This window comes from Cervus elaphus, chromosome 18, assembly GCF_910594005.1.
Source record: "Cervus elaphus chromosome 18, mCerEla1.1, whole genome shotgun sequence".
Taxonomy (NCBI): Eukaryota; Metazoa; Chordata; class Mammalia; order Artiodactyla; family Cervidae; genus Cervus; species Cervus elaphus.
The window spans coordinates 42,224,633-42,242,690 of record NC_057832.1 but is presented as its reverse complement, the minus strand read 5'-3'; the positions used below and the strand labels follow the sequence as shown (position 1 = coordinate 42,242,690).

Here is an 18,058-nt window from a genome sequence, read left to right as displayed (position 1 = left end):
TTTGAAAGTATAAATTATATCAAACAGAAAATTTATTTACTTAAGCTCTTATCAAGTATACTGATATTAATAGCCACATAATCACTGTCAGGGGGGGAAGGTGTAGGAAATAACTCCATTGCTGTAGAGACCATAATCCCTGTCTTTGGATAATACAGCAAAACTTTTAAGTACTAATAAACTTCGTAGCCTATGAAAGGCCAAAGTAGCTAGTGCTCCTGCCTGTGCTCTTTTTGAATCTTCCTTATTTAATCTTCCAAAGGCAATTGACATACATCCAAAAGAAATGCCACAGTGAACCTGACGGACCTGGGGTAGCGGCATTAACTACCGAGGAGCGAACTCGATGGGCTAAGGTTATAATTTACATTTTTCTTTTCTTTTGAGGTACAATTGACTTACAACATTCTATTCGGGTATACACATAAGGATTTAGTATTTGTTTATACTGAGAAATATCACAGTAAGTCTGGTTAACGTCCATCACTGTATAGAAAATTTAAAAATTTAGAAATTCTCTCTTGTGATGAGAACTTTAAGATCTATTCTCTGGCAACTTTCAAATAGGCAGTACAATATTATTAACTATAATTTAACCTTGGGGAGAGGATGTACTATTATTTTGTTTACATTTATACTTCAAGCACTCAGCTCAAGCACATGCTGGCCGTTTGTTCAGATTTTGAAATAAAGACAAATAGACAGCTTTAAGCTTTAAGCAGTGTTAAATACATTGTACAATATTGAGCAATCAGAAAATCTAGCGGGTGGCATAACTTTATGTGTGCTTAGTCACTCAGTCATATCCGACTTTGTTGACCCCGTGAACTGTAGCCCACCAGGCTCCTCTGTTTATGGGATTCTCCAGGCAAGACTATTCGAGTGGGTAGCCATTTCCTTCTCCAGGGGACCTTCCCAACTGAGGGATCAAACCTGGGTCTCCTGAACTGCGGGCATTTTCTTTACTGTCTGAGCACCCAGGAAAGTGGGCATAACTTTATACCTTTATACATTTAGTAGCACAAGTGTAGGGAGTAGGCATGCTGTTGGAGAAGAAAACCTGTTCAGGATTCAACACACAGGTCCTTGAATATACACTTTTCTTGATGAACCTTTTCTCTAACTTTTTGAGAACCTGTTGAGCTTTTCTGGCTATTTTATATTTAACTTGTAACATTTTATTTTTTCTCCTTGCCCTTTAGGCACGAGAATATTTGATTAGTCTTAATCCCGAGAACCTGACTATATTAGAAAAAATTCAGAGCAGTTTACTGGTATTTTGTTTAGATGATGACAGTCCACATGCTACACCGGAAGATTATTCTCAGGTATTCAGCTATCTTGTTCTGTTATTTCTTTCTTTCTTTTTTTTTTAAAGAATTTATTTATCTTTGGCTATGCTGGGTCTTTGTTGCTTTGTATGGGCTTTCTTTCTAGTGGTGGCAAGCGGGGTGTATTCTCCAGCTGCGGAATGTGGGCTTCCCACTGCAGTGGCTTCTCATGGTGGAGCACAGGCTTGTAGGTGCGTGGGCTTCAGTAGCTACCACTTACGGGCCAGACCTCTGTCCCCTGCGCCGGCAGATGGATTCTTAACCATGAGACCACCAGGAAAGTCCCTTGTTTTATTTCTCCCCACAGATTTTTCTGGAGAACTCTTGTGTAAATTGAACATGAGAAGAATTTTGTTACATGCAGGCTTTTTTTTTTTTTAAAGTATCACTTTATTAAGTATAATTGACATGCAAAAAACTGTATATGTTTAATGTATACAGCTTAGTTTGAAGTATACACCTATAAAACCACCTTGAAACATAATCGTGAAAACAATTGTTTCCTAGATTTTGAAAACATCTTTTATTTTAGAATGAGGCAGCTAAGAAAAGAAAGCACAAATACTAAGTCATAAAATATAAATATTTTGTGCAAGCTTTTAAAGCATTTTCTTAGCTGCACACACACACACGTATCATAAGATTATACGTAAATAAATCTGCTACTGCTAAGTCACTTCATTCGTGTCCGACTCTGTGCAACCCCATCCCTGGGATTCTCCAAGCAAGAACACTGGAGTGGGTTGCCATTTCCTTCTCCAGTGCATAGAAGTGAAAAGTGAAAGTGAAGTCGCTCAGCCATGTCCGACTCTTTGCGACCCCATGGACTGCAGCCTACCAGGCTCCTCCGTCTATGGGGTTTTCCAGGCAAGAGTGCTGGAGTGGGTTGCCATTTCCTTCTCCAGAGGATCTTCCCGACCCAGGGATCGAACCTGGGTCTCCCACATTGTAGGCAGACGCTTTACCGTCTGAGCAGCAAGGCTGTTTAGACAGATCTTATATGTTGTTTAAAGAAGTATGATTATTATTTGCTTATCACATGGCACTGGTTCCCAACCTTTCCACTGATTATATATATAGAAAATTTGCATAAGGCATGGGGCAAAATGAGCTTTTCAAACCAAAGGTGACATGAAAACCTACCTATAGCCCACAGCAGTGGGCCTTGATACCTTAGTTGGTGAGGTCTGTCCTAAGAATTACGTCACTCTTGTGTCTTATTTTATCATTTGGTTTTATAAAACACACTAACGTTAGTGAGTTTAAGGATAATTGGGGTTTTATTTTTTTTTTTCTGGGACATTACCATTTCCTGGGAAAAAACAAAAGATAAGCAGTTGTATTTGTAGGAATCTCAGAATCTTTGCATCCATCAGTATTAAATGAGATAAATAATATTGGATTGAAAAATCTTGTAGCTTGAAAATTTTTCCCTCTTTAGCTGCTTTTTTATTTTTATTTTATTTATTTATTTTTTTAAACTGTTAAGAAAATTTTCGTGGTTTTATTGTATCATGAGGCATTGAAACATCTGAACAAATCAATATCTGGGCGGTGAGGCAGCTACTTTCTCCTTCACTTCTTTGGGTTACTAGAGCAACTGTCAGTAGATTTAAAAAAAAAAAAAAGACAACCTTTTGCACTACTTAAGTCTTTCCAAGGCATGCGCTGGTACAACACAAACTTCTCCTGTGAGATGCAACTAGTCTAGCGTCCAAACATCATGCCCAACACCTCGGTAGCAGCAGCGCACTGCGCCCACGCCCACCGCAGCCCTGCTCATTTGTGAATGATATTTGGAGCATCTGGAGGAGTGTGAATAATATCGGGAAGAGGAGGGAGGAAGAAACAGCATGAGTGCCTGGCTGGGAGGTCAGCCAAAGTTGTGCAGGGCAAGCCTGAACATGTCATTGGTGCAAACCCAAGCATCGTTGATGTTCTTTAATAGGAACATCTGGTGGAACCCCATGATGGGGTCTTCATCGGCCTTGAGCTGGCCCACAACCATGCTGATGATGCAGCTGTCTGGTGTGGGCTGATGGTCCTGTGCCGTGATGCTGTGCTGGATTTTCTGGAATGGAAGGCTAGACAATTTCTCCACAATGGCAGCTTTCCCCTGGGATTGCTGTCCTTCCCACGTAAGGCATGATGCATCAATCCAAGGGGTTGGCACGATGGCGGCGGCAGCGGCGGCAACCCCTAACTGCCTTTTTAAAAGTAGAATCAACGAACTTCTTGAGGAAGAATATATTTTAATTAAATGTTGCTCAGACTTTTTTGCTGCAATCTACAGTTAGACATATTTAGATTGTAGCTCATTAAACACACACACATGTGCTCACACACACAAATGCATACATAGTAGAAGTTTCACAAAAGAGTAATTACTTTGACTATCTGTGATATACTCTGATGTTTATGTTCTATTGTTATTCCTTTTGTTCTTTTCCTGACTCATTTATGGCCAAAACCTACCATTTGAGAAACTGGCTTAGTGGGATATGAATTCTTGAAATATTTTCCTTGTAACTAGATTTTCATGACTAAACTTCAATGCTGCTTATCCTATTAAAGTTGCAAACACCTTGTCCTTTTACTTTGATATTCTCTAAACATTCATGAATATTGTCCCATCCTCTTTTCTGGTAGAATTTCTTGGATTTTGAGTATTTAAATAGTCAGGACCTGAATTATTATTTCTTGAGAATAGCTGTTATTTTATTAAATTTGGTTTACCTGAAGAGAGGAAAAGTGAGATCATGTGTGTTTGTATGTATTTAAGATACAAATACTTAAAAACCAATATTAAGATTCTTTTAATTTGAAATAATAAATTTATTTTAGGTTTCTGCAAAGATTCTTAGTGGAGATCCAACAGTACGCTGGGGTGACAAATCTTATAACTTGATTTCCTTTTCTAATGGAGTATTTGGCAGTAATTGTGATGTAAGTAAACTACTGAAGTTACTTTTTCCTTTTACTCTTTTCAGTTAAATGAGTGGCAGTAATCTACAATAGTTAGGCTGTCCTGTGGCAGGATAATAAATCATTTTTTAGCTTTATGGCATTAGAGTAAAAGTTTTAGTTATGAATTCTCAGTGAAAACAGTATAGGACAAATTATTTTCATCTGTAGTTAGGCTGACAGTTTGGTGTGTGTCTGTAAAATGGAATTTGCATGTATCTTTATGTGGTAGAAGCTCTTTTAAAATCTACTGCTACTTGTTGAAAATAACAACATATTAAAAAAGATATAGCATTATGCATATGTTCTGTGTACAGAAAAATGTACTTAGCTATATTTGTAAATTTGCCTAGTAATTTTGTAACCTTGTTAAAAAATGACACATGATCTTTGAAACATTATTTACTTCTGGATATTAAAATATTTGGTACTGGATAGCATTTTTTTTTTTTTACCTTCTATATGCAAGACAGAAAAAAAGACACAGATGTATAGAATAGACTTTTGGACTCTATGGGAGAAGGCGAGGGTGGGATGATCTGAGAGAACAGCATCGAAACATGTATATTATCAAGTGTGAAACAGATGGCCAGTCCAGGTTGGATGCATGAGACAAGTGCTCGGGGCTGGTGCACTGGGATGACCCAGAGGGATGGGATGGGGGTTCAGGATAGGGAACACATCTGCACCCGTGGCAGATTCATGTCAATGTATGGCAAAAACCACTACAATATTGTAAAGTAATTAGTCTCCAACTAATAAAAATAATTGGGAGAAAAACAAAAATAAATAAATAAAATATTTGGTACTGGATAGCATTGTTTTTTTTACCTTCTTTACAAAATATATGTATACACACACACGACTTGTTTCTCTTCTATTCTCCTATGTTTGTCTTTATCATCTCTCCCCTGCCATTTTCTGATGGACATTCAGGAGGTCCATGAACCAAGAAAATGAAGAAATCAACTGAAGTCAGAATTGCAATCTATACTTATAATCTTGTTATATAACTTTTCATAAAGTATGTGACTTGGTATAAAGTAGTATGAGATAGATTTTTTTGTTTGTTTGTGTTTGGGGGCTTTCCTCCAAAAGATTTAGTGACTAAAATACTAAAAAGACCTGTTGATCTGGGTTCAGTAGTTGTATTAATCAGTAATGTTTTTCAGTTTTAGGTGATAGCAACCTAAATCAAACTGTCATTACCTTACGGAGATATTTGTGGCATGGGATACAGCTAAATTTGGGTCAGGCTGACTTCCAATGTCCAGATGCTTTCGTTAGAAATTTCTACATTTTTTGGCATCACTTTCCTAGGCTCAGCTTTATTTTTATGTAGACTGTACCATGTGATGGTTTTACCTACAATCTCATGTTTTCACAGCTCTCCTAGTACGTTATTGTTCTTCATGGAAATAGCCAGCTTTTTTTTTTTTTAACCCCTCTGGTTCCAGCAAAAGACCTGAGAATAATGCTCGTTGGTTGTATCAGCCTGTGTGCATCTTGTGCACATTCCAGGGAGTCCACCTGGCCTGGGTCACCTGCCAAACCTTGGGACCCAGCTAGTAGGATCACTCACTCATTCAAACCACCACAGAGATGTGTGCTGGTTGCCTAAAGAAAAATAAGGTAGTTGTTACTGCCAAAGAAGGTGAAGTAGTTGATGTGCAAGTAGTAGAATGTCTGTTAACAGTTGTCTTTCTTCTTCCTTAAGAGTCCCCTGTTGACAAAAGATTCTTGTTAATTGCCTCAGCTTTTTTCTCTTCAGCTCCTTGTTTGATTCTCCTCAGTCTGGTTTACAGCCTCACTATTCCCTGAAAACTGTGCTTTGTAAAGTAGTTAACAACCTTCTGGCTTCTTCCTTCCATCTCTCCTTGACTTGTCGGATGGAAAGGATCTCCCTCTTCTTCATGTGTGTCTCACATTGCCTTCATCCTCCTAAAAGTCTCTTCCTGTCTCCAGATTCTAAAACTGAGCTTAATATTATTCATAACCATTTTCCCCCTCTGCCTGCTCTCTCTTCTGATTTGTTTGCACTTATATTTTTCTAGTTTTTACTCCGTACTCTCATTTTGAGAGTTTTGTTTCACTGTGTGTTAAATTGTCCAAACCGAATGTTACATTGTTATGTAAGGGATAAGTTACTCTCATCATCAAGAGTTCATCTTCTTGCTTTCCTCCCTCACTCCAAGCCCCCTAAAATTACCACCTTGTACTACTTTGATTTTTACTGATGACACCAATATCCTGCGGTTTGCTCAAATTCAGGAGAAAGTAATTTTAATCATATTTTCTATTTTGGGATAAAAATACTGGTCCTATAATGAGCATGTGTCTTTGTACAACTGAGATGCTTTCTTGTAGTAAAGTGTGTGGACATATTTTCTGTGTATGCATTATCCCCCATATATTTATAAAATTGATCTGATGGTCTTCACTAGATAATATGCTTTCAAAATTCCATGTAGGTTACTCTTGCACCCCAAGATGATTATTGAAAATACTATTTAACCTATATAAAACATTATTAGTAAAGCATATATACTGTAAAGTTACTTGCTCTTGATCTAGAATCATGTTGCTGCTCTCTTACGTTGGTACTAAAATATGTGCTTTATTGATTAGACTACATAATCACATTTCCCTCTAGGGATTTAAAATCCTGGGCTCAACTGTTTTGTCTTCTCTTTGTTAGAGGGTTTTGTGGAGATCACATTTGTTGTTCAGTTGCTCAGTCATGTCCGACTCTTTGCCACCCCATGGGCTATAGCATACGAGGCTTCCCTGTCCTTCACTCCCTCCCAGAGTTTGCTCAAACTCATGTCCATTGAATCAGTGATGCCATCCAACCATCTCATCCTCTGTCACCCCCTTCTCCTCCTGCCTTCAGTCTTTCCCAGCATCAGGGTATTTTCTAATGAGTCAGCTCTTTGCATCGAGTAGCCAAAGTATTGGCACTTCAGTATTGCTCTTCTTACTGGTTGCATTTTAACACTATTGTCTCAGTGAAACAATATATGCAGTGTCTGTGAAAATTTGTTGTAAAGCTACAGAATACTATGCAGCTGTGAGATGCAGTTAGAAGAGGGTTTGTCCATGACCGGTGAGTCTTGTTACCTGGCATACATGTCACTGGGACCTCCATCTGCTTTTCCATAGTGGTCTTACCATTCCTTAACATTTTACCATTCTATACGTATATGTGTATACCTCCTTTAACTTCCAGTACAAATAGCAATTGTCTTCTTTTTATGATTCATATTTACTTTACATCCCTTCCCATTACTTCAAGAGCCCTGATTAGTTGCTTCTAACTTTAAATATGCGTTCTTCCTCAGGAAATAAAATACATCAATTGCTTACTATACTGTAGAATATCCCTATCTTTATCATTATGAAGTGAGGCAGATGAGAATTCTGCTCTTGTGTGTTAAGAGGGGGGCAAAAATGAAAATAGAATACTGGGTCAAGTCTTAGCTTACATGAAGTATTCAAAATTTTGTATGTTTTCATTTTAGCATGCTCCTTTTGATGCAATGGTTATAGTAAAAATCTGCAATTATATTGATGAGAGCATTATTAAGAATGAAGGAAGATGGAAGGTATGTTAGAACAAATCATTTCCTCCCTTTTCACCTCATATTTTTATAGATACAGTATTTTTAAGTTTTCTGTATTTTCAGGGCTCGGAAAAAGTACGGGATATACCGGTTCCAGAGGAGCTTGTTTTCACTGTGGATGAAAAAGTATTAAATGACATCAGCCAAGCTAAGGCCCAGTATTTCAAGCAGGTAGATTTTTCACTTTTCTCTTTGATAGTTAATACTTTATCTTTTAACTACTGTGTATGAATTTTTGGCTATCATCCAAGTATGATGGCATAAAACATTTAGAAGTTATAGCTTTTAACACTTTTATTTCTGTTTTATTCATTTAATGCTAATAATAATTTGGTTATCTTTGGGGGTATTCCCCTTGAGTATATGCTCACTCTTCCCATTTAATTCTGTTTGTTAGGCATCCGATCTCCAGCTTGTGGTGTATGCCTTTACGTCTTTTGGCAAAAAGCTAACCAAGAAGAAGCAGCTTCACCCTGATACGTTTATTCAGCTGGCCCTTCAGCTGGCCTATTACAGACTTCATGGACGGTGAGGACCAGTCCTTCTCCATTTTCAGAGTCTGGAGGCCAAAGAGGATATCTTTATTCTAGCTTTTCTACTGTAACTCCCGTGTTTCCTCTGAGGTTTTCCCCCCACTTGGCGCTGTGCCGTAATTTGTACTTTGATCAGCAGTGTTGTTAGGTTTCCACCTGTGACACTCTGACAGTCTTTCCTTGTTTTTCATTACCTTGATACTTTTGAAGTACCTGTTCTCATCTCACAGAGGTTTGCCATGCTTTGAAATTCAGATCACTTGGTTTTCTTGAAGCCTGTTTTCAGATGGGCTCATGAAAAGATAGAGTTTTGTGGAATCTAGTCTTTACTCATTTTTAGGATAAGAGAGATGGTATGTTGTGACTTTCTACATCCGAAGCAGAAGTGGAAGCTTCTTGATCTTTTTAAAATTTTATCTGAGAATATGTATCCTTATGTTTTTAAATTTTGTTTATTTTTGGTTGAGCTGGGTCTTCATTATTGTGCATGGGCTTTCTTTAGTTGCAGACAGTGGTAGCTACTCTTCGTTGCTGTGCACAGACTTCTCATTGCAGTGGCTTCTCTAGTTTTCAGTGTACAGGTCTTTTTGTCTCCTTGGGTAAACTTAATCCTGTGTGTTCTTTTTGATGTTATTGTAAATTGTTTTCTTGATTTACTTTTCAGATTACTTATTGCTAGTGTATAGAAATGCAACTGATTTTTGTGTGTTGACTTCATACCCTGAAAAACTGAATTCATTTATTATCTCTAACAATTTTTTTGTGGATTCTTTAGCATTTTGGTATCTATGAATAGAGATAGCTTCAGTTTTTCCTTTCTGATTTGGATGCCTTTTATTTCTTTTTTTATAGTTAGAATAGCCAGTACTATGTTGAGTAGAATGGCAGAAGCAGGCATCCTTGTCTTATTATTCATCTTAGCTGGGAAATTTTTGGTTTTCCACCACTGAGTATGGTGTTAACTGTGGGTTTTTCATAAATCTTTATCATATTGAGGAAGTTCCTTTGTTCACTTTTTATTATGGGAGAGTACAAGATTTTATAAAAAGCTGTTTCTGTATCAGTTGTGATTATCATGTAGGTCTTTTTCTTCATTCTATTAATGTGGTGTATTACATTGATTTTCATATGTTGCACCATCCTTGCATTCGTGGGATAAATCCCAGTTGGTCATGGCATACAGTAAGTTCCCTACATACAAATGAGTTCTGTTCTGAGTGCTCATTTCTGAGTCCAGTTTGTTAGTAAGTCCAACAAAGTTAGCCTAGGTACTCAACTAACACAGTCAACTGTATAGCACTGTACTGTAGTAGGTTTATATATTTCACACAAATAATATATAAAAAACAAACACGAAAAATTAAACGTTTAATCTTATAGTAAAGTACCTTGAAGAATACAGTAGTACAGTACAACAGCTGCCATATGGAGGCTGGCATTGAGTGAACAAGCAGGAAGAATTACTGACTGGAGGAGGTAGAGGAGATGGGGAGATGGTGGAGCTGAAGGATCATCTGCAATAGGAGATGGAGGGCAGTTTGAACAACCACTTGCAAAGGTTGCATGCTCATGACAATGTACGCCAGACACGTGAACTAACTCACATGATTGATAAGTGAACACACGTTCACATCTTTGAAAGTTGGCAGCTTGAAGGTTCATATGTAGGAGACTTACTGTGTCATCCTTTTAATCTGCTGTTAAATTCAATTTGCTAGTAAATTGGAGAGGATTTTTGCATCTATTCCCTGATGGCTCAGCATTTAAACAATCCGCCTTCAATGCAGGAGACATAGGAGACAAGGGTTTGATCCCTGAGTCAGGAGGATCCTCTGGAGGAGGAAATGGCAATCTACTCCAGTGTTCTTGCCTAGAGAATCCCACAGACATAGGAGCCTGGCAGGCTACAGTTCATGGGGTCACAAAGAGTCAGATGTGACTGAGTGATACTATTTGGATTTTGGACATAAGGAATATTGGTCTGTAGTGTCTCTTCTTACCGTGTTTTTGCCTAGTTTTGGTGTCAGGGTAATGCTGGTCTCATTTTATGAGTAAGGAAATGATCCCTCCTCTCTGGTATTTTTGGAAGAGTTTGAGAAGGATTGGTGGTTGATTTTTTAAAATTTAGAATTCATCAGTAAAGCCATCTGGTCCAGGACTTAACTTTGTAGGGAGATTTCTGATTGCTGATTTATCTCATTACTTGTTATATGTCTGGTCAGATTTCTGTTTTTCATTGAGTTAGATTTGGTCATTTGTGTATTTCTCAGAATATGTCCATTTCATCTAGGTTATCCAGTTTATTGTAAATGGTTGTTCATAATGTTCTCTTATGGTGCTTTTTTATTTCTGTGAAGTCAGTAGTAATGCCCTCTCATAGTTGATGGTAATAATTGATGTCTTCTCCCTTTTTTCTAGTCAGTACAGCTAAAAGCTTGTCAATTTTGTTGATCTTTACAAAGAATCAACTTTTGGTTTAGTTCACTTTCTTTGTTTTTCATATCTGTATTTTTTTTTTTATCTCTATGATGATCTTAATTTGTTTTTTTGCTGGCTTTGGGTCTAGTTTACTCTTCTTTTTCCTAATTCCTTAATGTGTGCAGTTAATTTACTGATTTGAGATTTTCTTCTTTAATATAAATATTTAGAGCCATAAATTTCCCTCTGAACAGTGATTTTGCTTCATTCTATAAATTTTGGTAAGTTCTGTTCTACTTTTCATTTATCTCAGTGTGTTTTCTGATACTCCTTGTGATTTCTCCCTGACCAGTTGGTTGAGTGTGTTGTTTTATTTCTACATGTTTGTGAATTTTTCAGTTTTTCTTCTGTTGCTTTTTGGCTTCATCCTATTGTCATTGAAGAAGATACTTTGTATGGTTCCAGTCTTTTAAAATTTATTGAGATATTCTGTGCCCCATTATATGGCTGTCCTGGTAAATGTTCCATGTATACTTGAGAAGAATTTATATTCTTCTATTTCCTAGTGGCATATTCTCAATCTGTCTTTCGCACACGTGCATGCTAAATTGCTTCAGTTGTGTCTGATTCTTTGTGACCCTGTGGACTGTAGCCCACCAGGCTTCTCTGTCCGTAGGTTTCTCCAGGCAAGAATACTGGAGTGGGTTGCCATGCCCTTCTCCAGGGGATCTTCTCAACCGAGGGGTTGAACCTGCATCTCTGCATTGCAGGCGGATTCTTTACCATTGAACCACTGGGGAAGCCCTTGTCTTTTAGGTGTAGTTGCTGCTCAGGCCTTCTCTTTCCTTGTTGATCTTATGTCTACATGTTTTATCCATTATTGAAAGTTGGATATTTCTGAAGTCCATGACTTGTTGTAGAGCTGTCTAGTTCTCTCTTCAATTCTGTTAGAGTTTGCTTCATGTATCTTTGAACTCTGTTGTTTGGTACATATATTTTTATAGTTGTTATATCTTGATGAGTTATATCTTTTATCAGTATATAATGTCCTGTGTGTCTCATTCAGCTTTTTACTTAAAATACTGTTTGTCTGATAATAATACTGCCACTCCAAATAGAAAAAAAAAAATCTGTAGCCACTCTAGCTCTCTTTTGGTTACTATTTTTTTCATCCTTTTATTTTTAACCTCTATCTGTTTTAGTATCTAAAGCAAATCCCTTGAGGATAGTATATAGACTTACGTTTTTGTTCATTTTGCCAAAATCTACCTTTGGAGAGTTTAATATATTTATATTTAAGATGATTGCTGATGAGGAAGAACTCTGCCCTTTTGCTATGTATTCTGCAGGTCTTACATGGTTTTGTTCTTCAGTTCCTTCATTCCTGCCGTTTTTGGTATTTAGTTGATTTCTTTCTGTAATGTACCATTTTGATTTCCTTGTCTTTTTTGTCTCCATTTTTAAAGCTGTTTTCTTTATGGCTACCTTGGAAATTACATTTAACATCTTAAATTTATAGCAACCTAGTTTGAATAATACCAGCTTAGTTTCAGTAGTATATGCTGTGCTTTTGTCCATCATTGTGCTTTTATTTTGTCACAGATTACATTTTTTTACATTGTGTGTTCATTAACATAAATTTTTACTACTATTTTATGTATTTGTCCTTTAAGTAAAAAAACTGTTAAGCATTCTTGCTCTGTCTCCCATGTTTCCTATAAACTGATGGTTAGATTTGGAAACTTGAAAATAGTAATCAGTAAATTTTATTATTTTTTATAACAGTAAATCATATAGTTCATCTTATTTGTTTCCTATCATATCCTGTTCAGTTGTTAGCCGACATCCATTATAAAGTTTCCTCCCTGATGTTTTTACCTAATGGTTTTAGTGGCCATTGATGATCATTACCAAGATATCTCTATTATTTCATTACAAGTTGCTGAGTAGTGATATTTTTTCATTCATTCTTACTGCGTTTATTTTTAATTTCTTTAAAACTTTTTTTATGTGAGCCATTTTTAAAGTCTTTGTTGAATTTGTTACAGTATTGCTTCTCTCTTGGTTTATTGGTCAGGAGGTATGTGGTATCCTAGCTCCCTGACCAGGAATTGAACCCACACCCCCTACATTGGAAGGCAAAGTCTTACCCACTGAACCAGGAGGGAAGTCCCTAAATTGTTACTTACACTTTCTTATTCCCATTTTGGAAACGATACTAGTTCAGCTCAGGGAAATGGTCATAGAAACACTGAACAGAGGAGGCCCAGTAACTATTTGAGGGAGTTTCTTGGTGGTCCAGTGGTTGAGACTCGATGCTTTCACTGCCACGGACCCACGTTTGATCCCTGGTCAGGGAACTAAGATTCCACAAGCTGTGTGGCAGGACCAAAAAATAAAACAGTGTTGACCCCTTTTAGTACCCACTTTCAGACCTTTTACTCTAATTCCATTTGATTGCTTTAACTCTGAATTCCTATCACCAGGAAAGAGAGCTTTGTACCAAAAGTTGTTATATCATTTATATCATTCTCTAACCCAGGAAAATAGTCATCATCCTTGGGCGGCAGTTCCCAACCTTTCTGGCACCAGGGATGGATTTTGTGGAAGACAGATTTTCTGTGGGGGGATGAGGGGGATAGTTTCAACATGATTCAAGCACATTACATTTATTGTACGCTTTATTTCTCATATTACATCAGCTCCACCTCAGGTCATCAGGCATTAGATCCCAGAGGTTTGAGGGCTGCTGCCCTAGGGAACTTATTAAATAATGCTTTTACTTAATTTTACAGTCAGTCATTCAAGCTCTACACAGCAATAGAGAATACAGAGTGCTTGGCCTTTAGTTCTCTCATATAGGCCAAGCACTGTATTCTCTATTGCTGTGTAACAAATTACCCGATATCTTAGTAGCTTGGAACAGCAAATGCTTAATTGTCATCTCACATTTTCTGTCTGTCAGCAATCCAGGCGCAGCTTAGCTGGATGCCTCTGACTTCAGTTGTTATAGTCAGGGTGTCAGCCAGCGCCACGTCCTCATCTGAAGGCACTCCTTCACAAGGATGTGCTTCCAGTCTTACTCACGTGGTTATGAGTAAGGTGCCTTTCCTCCCAAGCTGTAGCCTAGAGGCCTCTCTGTTTCTTGCTCGCTGGGCCTCTCTACAGGGCGGCCCCCAGCACGGCAGCAGGCTTTCCTCAGAGTGAGGAAGTGAGAGCTCATCAGAGAGCTCACTTTGTAATCTGATTTCAGAAGTGACCTCTCACTGCTTTTGTCCTGTTCTTTTTGTTAGAAAGAAGACACCAAGGCCATCCTGCACCCACCATGAGGGGCTATACCAGGGCATTAGGAGCTGGAGGCATCTTAGAGGCCACCTACCACAGACACCAAAGCATACAGCCTGATGGCAGCCACGCCTTTGAGACATTTGTTATACCAGGCCTGAGTAGTTTTTGCTCTTGGCTGTTGAAAATAGCCTGTTTGTTATTGAAAATCTCAATTGCAGTCTATACCATAGAACTTAATCTCTGACCAAAGCCAGCTTTACTAGGTAAACTCTTTGTAGTAACATTATAGTGTTTTCTTTCTCATGATACATTCTCTTTCATTTTCATTTTTTCTTATAGTCCCGGTTGCTGCTATGAAACAGCTATGACAAGATTATTTTATCATGGCCGTACAGAGACTATGCGACCGTGTACAGTAGAAGCAGTCAGTTGGTGCCAATCCATGCAGAATCCTTCTACCAGTGTGAGTATTCAAAAAGCAAAAAGATAAGTTGTTTGTCCTAAAGGAAACTTGACCCTTGAATAACTAACTTCTTCAAATCCCTGAATCAGTAAAATATTTTCAAACCTTTTTTCCTGGAAACTGTCAAACATTTCTTCATTTGTCAGTGAAGTATGTACTTGGAGAGAGGAAGAAACAGGGAAGACCTGATAAGCCCATTTGCATCATCTTCTAGGCAAAGTAATTTCCCACACCTTGAGTATTTCACTACTGTTGATCTGCCTTTAGATAACACGCACACAATGCAGACTCTTCCCAAACGCCTTTACAAGGGAACTTTTCTTGATGTGGTTGAATGTTTTTGAAATGAGGTTTTTTTTTTAATATTAGAACCAATATAGCTTTATATGTTTTGTTGTTTTATACTTACTTTTAAGCATTTACCACAAAAGAGTAGTGCATTCCCACTGCTGTTTTGGTATTGCATTTGCTTCTTTAGTCTTAATAGACATAGTTATATATTGTTGTTGTTTAGTCACTGTCGTGTCCAACTCTTTGCAACCCCATGGATTGTAGCCCGCCAGGCTCCTCTGTCCCTGGGATTTCCCAGACAAGAATAATGGAGTGGGTGACCATTTCCTTCTCCAGGGGATCTTCCTGACCCAGAGATCGAATCCCTGTCTCCTGCATTGCAGGTGGATTCTTTACCACTGAGCCACCAGAAAAGCACCTAGTTATATATGTGTTGCCTTACTTTAATTTCATGGAGCTGCTTAATTATCTTTTTTGTACAACTATGCTTTCGTTTTGAAATCATAATTGCTTTTGTCTTTACACTTGTTAATATCATGTTAGTGCTACCCACAGGTTCCTATTTTCTTGTTCTGGAAAGGAAATAAGTCTCAGAGCGTATAGGAGGGAAAAGGCAGTGAAAGGAGGTAAGGGTTGAGGGGGGATAGGTTGGAGGTTTGGAATTGACATGAACACGCTGATATATTTTAAATGGATCACCAACTAGGACCTACAGTAAAGCATAGAGAAGTCTGCTCAGTCTTCAGAGCATAACCACCTAAATGGGAAAAGAATCTGGAAAAGGATGGATAATGTATATGTAGAACTGAATCACTTTGATGTGCACCTGAAACTAACACCACATTGTTAATCAACTATACCCCAATATAAAATACATTTTTTTTTAAAAGGCAATAGAAGAAGTGCTAAAAAAGACACAAAAATTATGTGTCTCGAGGTCTTTCTTGAACTCTTTCTTTTTTCTCTTATAAATTACCCAATTTCTAATTACCTTGAGCTCAGGTTTTTCTGTTTGGTTTCTGTACACTCTGTTATTAAAGTATCTCTTGATTTTTTAATACAGCTTCTTGAGCGGCAGCACATGATGTTAGAAGCTTTTGCAAAACATAATAAAATGATGAAAGATTGTTCAACTGGAAAAGGTACTTACACTGGAATTATTATCACTCAAAAAAAAAATTATCTTGTGCAGGAAATTCTTCTAACCTCAAGTTTGGGGTTCTATTGCAGGATTTGACCGTCATCTTTTAGGCCTCTCACTCATAGCAAAGGAGGAAGGCCTCCCTGTTCCGGAACTCTTCACAGACCCCCTCTTCTCCAGGAGGTAACGTAAAGCGGTGTCTTGTCACCTCAGCAGTTCTTCTTCCTGGATGTTCAAAGCTTTTCAGAAACAACATAAGCCTCTATAGGCCTAGTAAAATATCCTTTCTTTGTGCCGTACAGTGGAGGCGGTGGGAACTTTGTTCTCTCAACCAGTCTGGTTGGTTATTTGAGAGTCCAGGGCGTGATGGCCCCCATGGTGCACAATGGCTATGGGTTCTTCTATCACATCAGAGATGACAGGTGAGCCTGCTCTTTTTATTCCTACTGCTCGTTTTCATTGTTTGAGTGTCTTCCTTGCACTATGATTCTGATGTTCTTGTCTGTCACTTGCTCCATGGGCAGTTATTTTTTACCACTTAGGTGTTTGATGCATAATTAGTCTCTCCTGCTTTTGAGACTTTTGTGATATCAGTCCTTGAGGTGTTTTGTGCACAACACTGTTTCAGCATTGACTCGGTGACCATGTCCTCATCATCCTCCAAAATCAGTACACATATTACCATACTTGTTCTACCTCAGGTATTTGATGCTAAGTTCAGGTAGAAATTGATGGTCTAAACATATGTGGTTGTTAGTACAGTCATAGACAGTAGCAGTGATACCAGGACAAGAGACAAGGTAAATTAATTTACATTCAGAAAAGGATGGTTTACCCTTTCAGATGCATTTCATTTTTATTGTATGGGGTTTGACTTAAATTTTTGGAAAGAGTGAGAAAGAAAATACTAAAACCTGGCAAGAGAAAGAGAGGTGGAGAACAAGGTAATCAGGAATTGACAAAGACTTGGAAGGTCCCCGTTCATAGAGTCTGGCTGTCTCTTCTGTAAGAGCTTGGGTCAGGGAATTAAAATAACAGGGCTACATTTAGCACTGTGTGAATAAGAAGAGAGCAGGCTTAGAGGCATTTCAGGTGGAATGTGAAAAATGGAAATAATGGTATGTCTGACATGTTTCACTTTCTAAAATACTGTTTTTCTACTTTTCCTTTTTAAAAGAATTTAGTCAATATTATTTTTTCAAAATTTTATTATCTGCCATGTCAAGCGTGTTTGTGTATACCCGAGGTGCTTGTGTTTGTTGACATCTAAGTCTTAGATGGCATATTCCCATAGTCATATTTGCAGTTTCTATACATTAATTTGTGAATTAATGATAAAGCTTAAACATGGATCTTATTATCCTTTTTTGCAATAGTCAGAAGTCAAAAATCATTATCACATACAGAGAAAACTGAAGACTGTAACATATTCCCTGCCAAGTCATGGATCTCACCTTGCATGCAGGGTTAAAAGTTTAGGCCAGATATGCCTCAGGTCTTTGACTTTTTGAAAAAATAAATTTTTCATGATCCTGGGACAGAACTTCTATTCACTCATTCAGGAAATATTTAGTGAGAACTTACAATGTGCCGAAGATTGCTTTGGGTGCTCAGGACACAAGGCAGACGAGATCCCCGCTCTTGAGGATTGTACTTTTTACATGGGAAACAGGGACCAAAGGGGACAAACAAGCAGGGTGACTGCAAATAATGGTGAATATTGCAGAGGAAATAATTGAGTCAATGTGGCCATAGAAACAAACTGGCAGGGAGACAGAGCACTGCTTTATATGGTGTGTGGTCAGGGGAAGTGTCTGAGGGAGGGCTGATGAGGCTGAGATGGCGAGGACGTGAAGGAATTCATCATATCAATCGCCAGGAGGACAGCCCTCCAGCATCTGTCCCCCGCTCACTCTGCAGCAGGTCCTCCGGGCTCTTCTTGCTTTCGCTTCCCTTCCCTGCAGACCATTCTCTGCGCAGCAGCCCTGATGGCCCAATGGAACCCA

General features: G+C 38.1%; 1 protein-coding gene across 2 annotated transcripts in view; it reads left to right on the top strand.

Annotated features, from left to right (window-relative positions):
- CROT (carnitine O-octanoyltransferase) overlaps nt 1–18,058 on the top strand; it is a 49,548-nt gene that overhangs the window by 26,583 nt on the left and 4,907 nt on the right. For both annotated transcript variants that reach the window (XM_043872659.1, XM_043872660.1), the window contains exons 8-17: nt 263–356; nt 1,203–1,328; nt 4,176–4,277; nt 7,817–7,900; nt 7,982–8,089; nt 8,316–8,446; nt 14,497–14,620; nt 15,975–16,053; nt 16,142–16,235; nt 16,355–16,474. In XM_043872659.1, the coding sequence (XP_043728594.1) occupies nt 263–356; nt 1,203–1,328; nt 4,176–4,277; nt 7,817–7,900; nt 7,982–8,089; nt 8,316–8,446; nt 14,497–14,620; nt 15,975–16,053; nt 16,142–16,235; nt 16,355–16,474 (1,062 nt within the window). The remainder of the gene's footprint in view (nt 1–262; nt 357–1,202; nt 1,329–4,175; nt 4,278–7,816; nt 7,901–7,981; nt 8,090–8,315; nt 8,447–14,496; nt 14,621–15,974; nt 16,054–16,141; nt 16,236–16,354; nt 16,475–18,058) is intronic.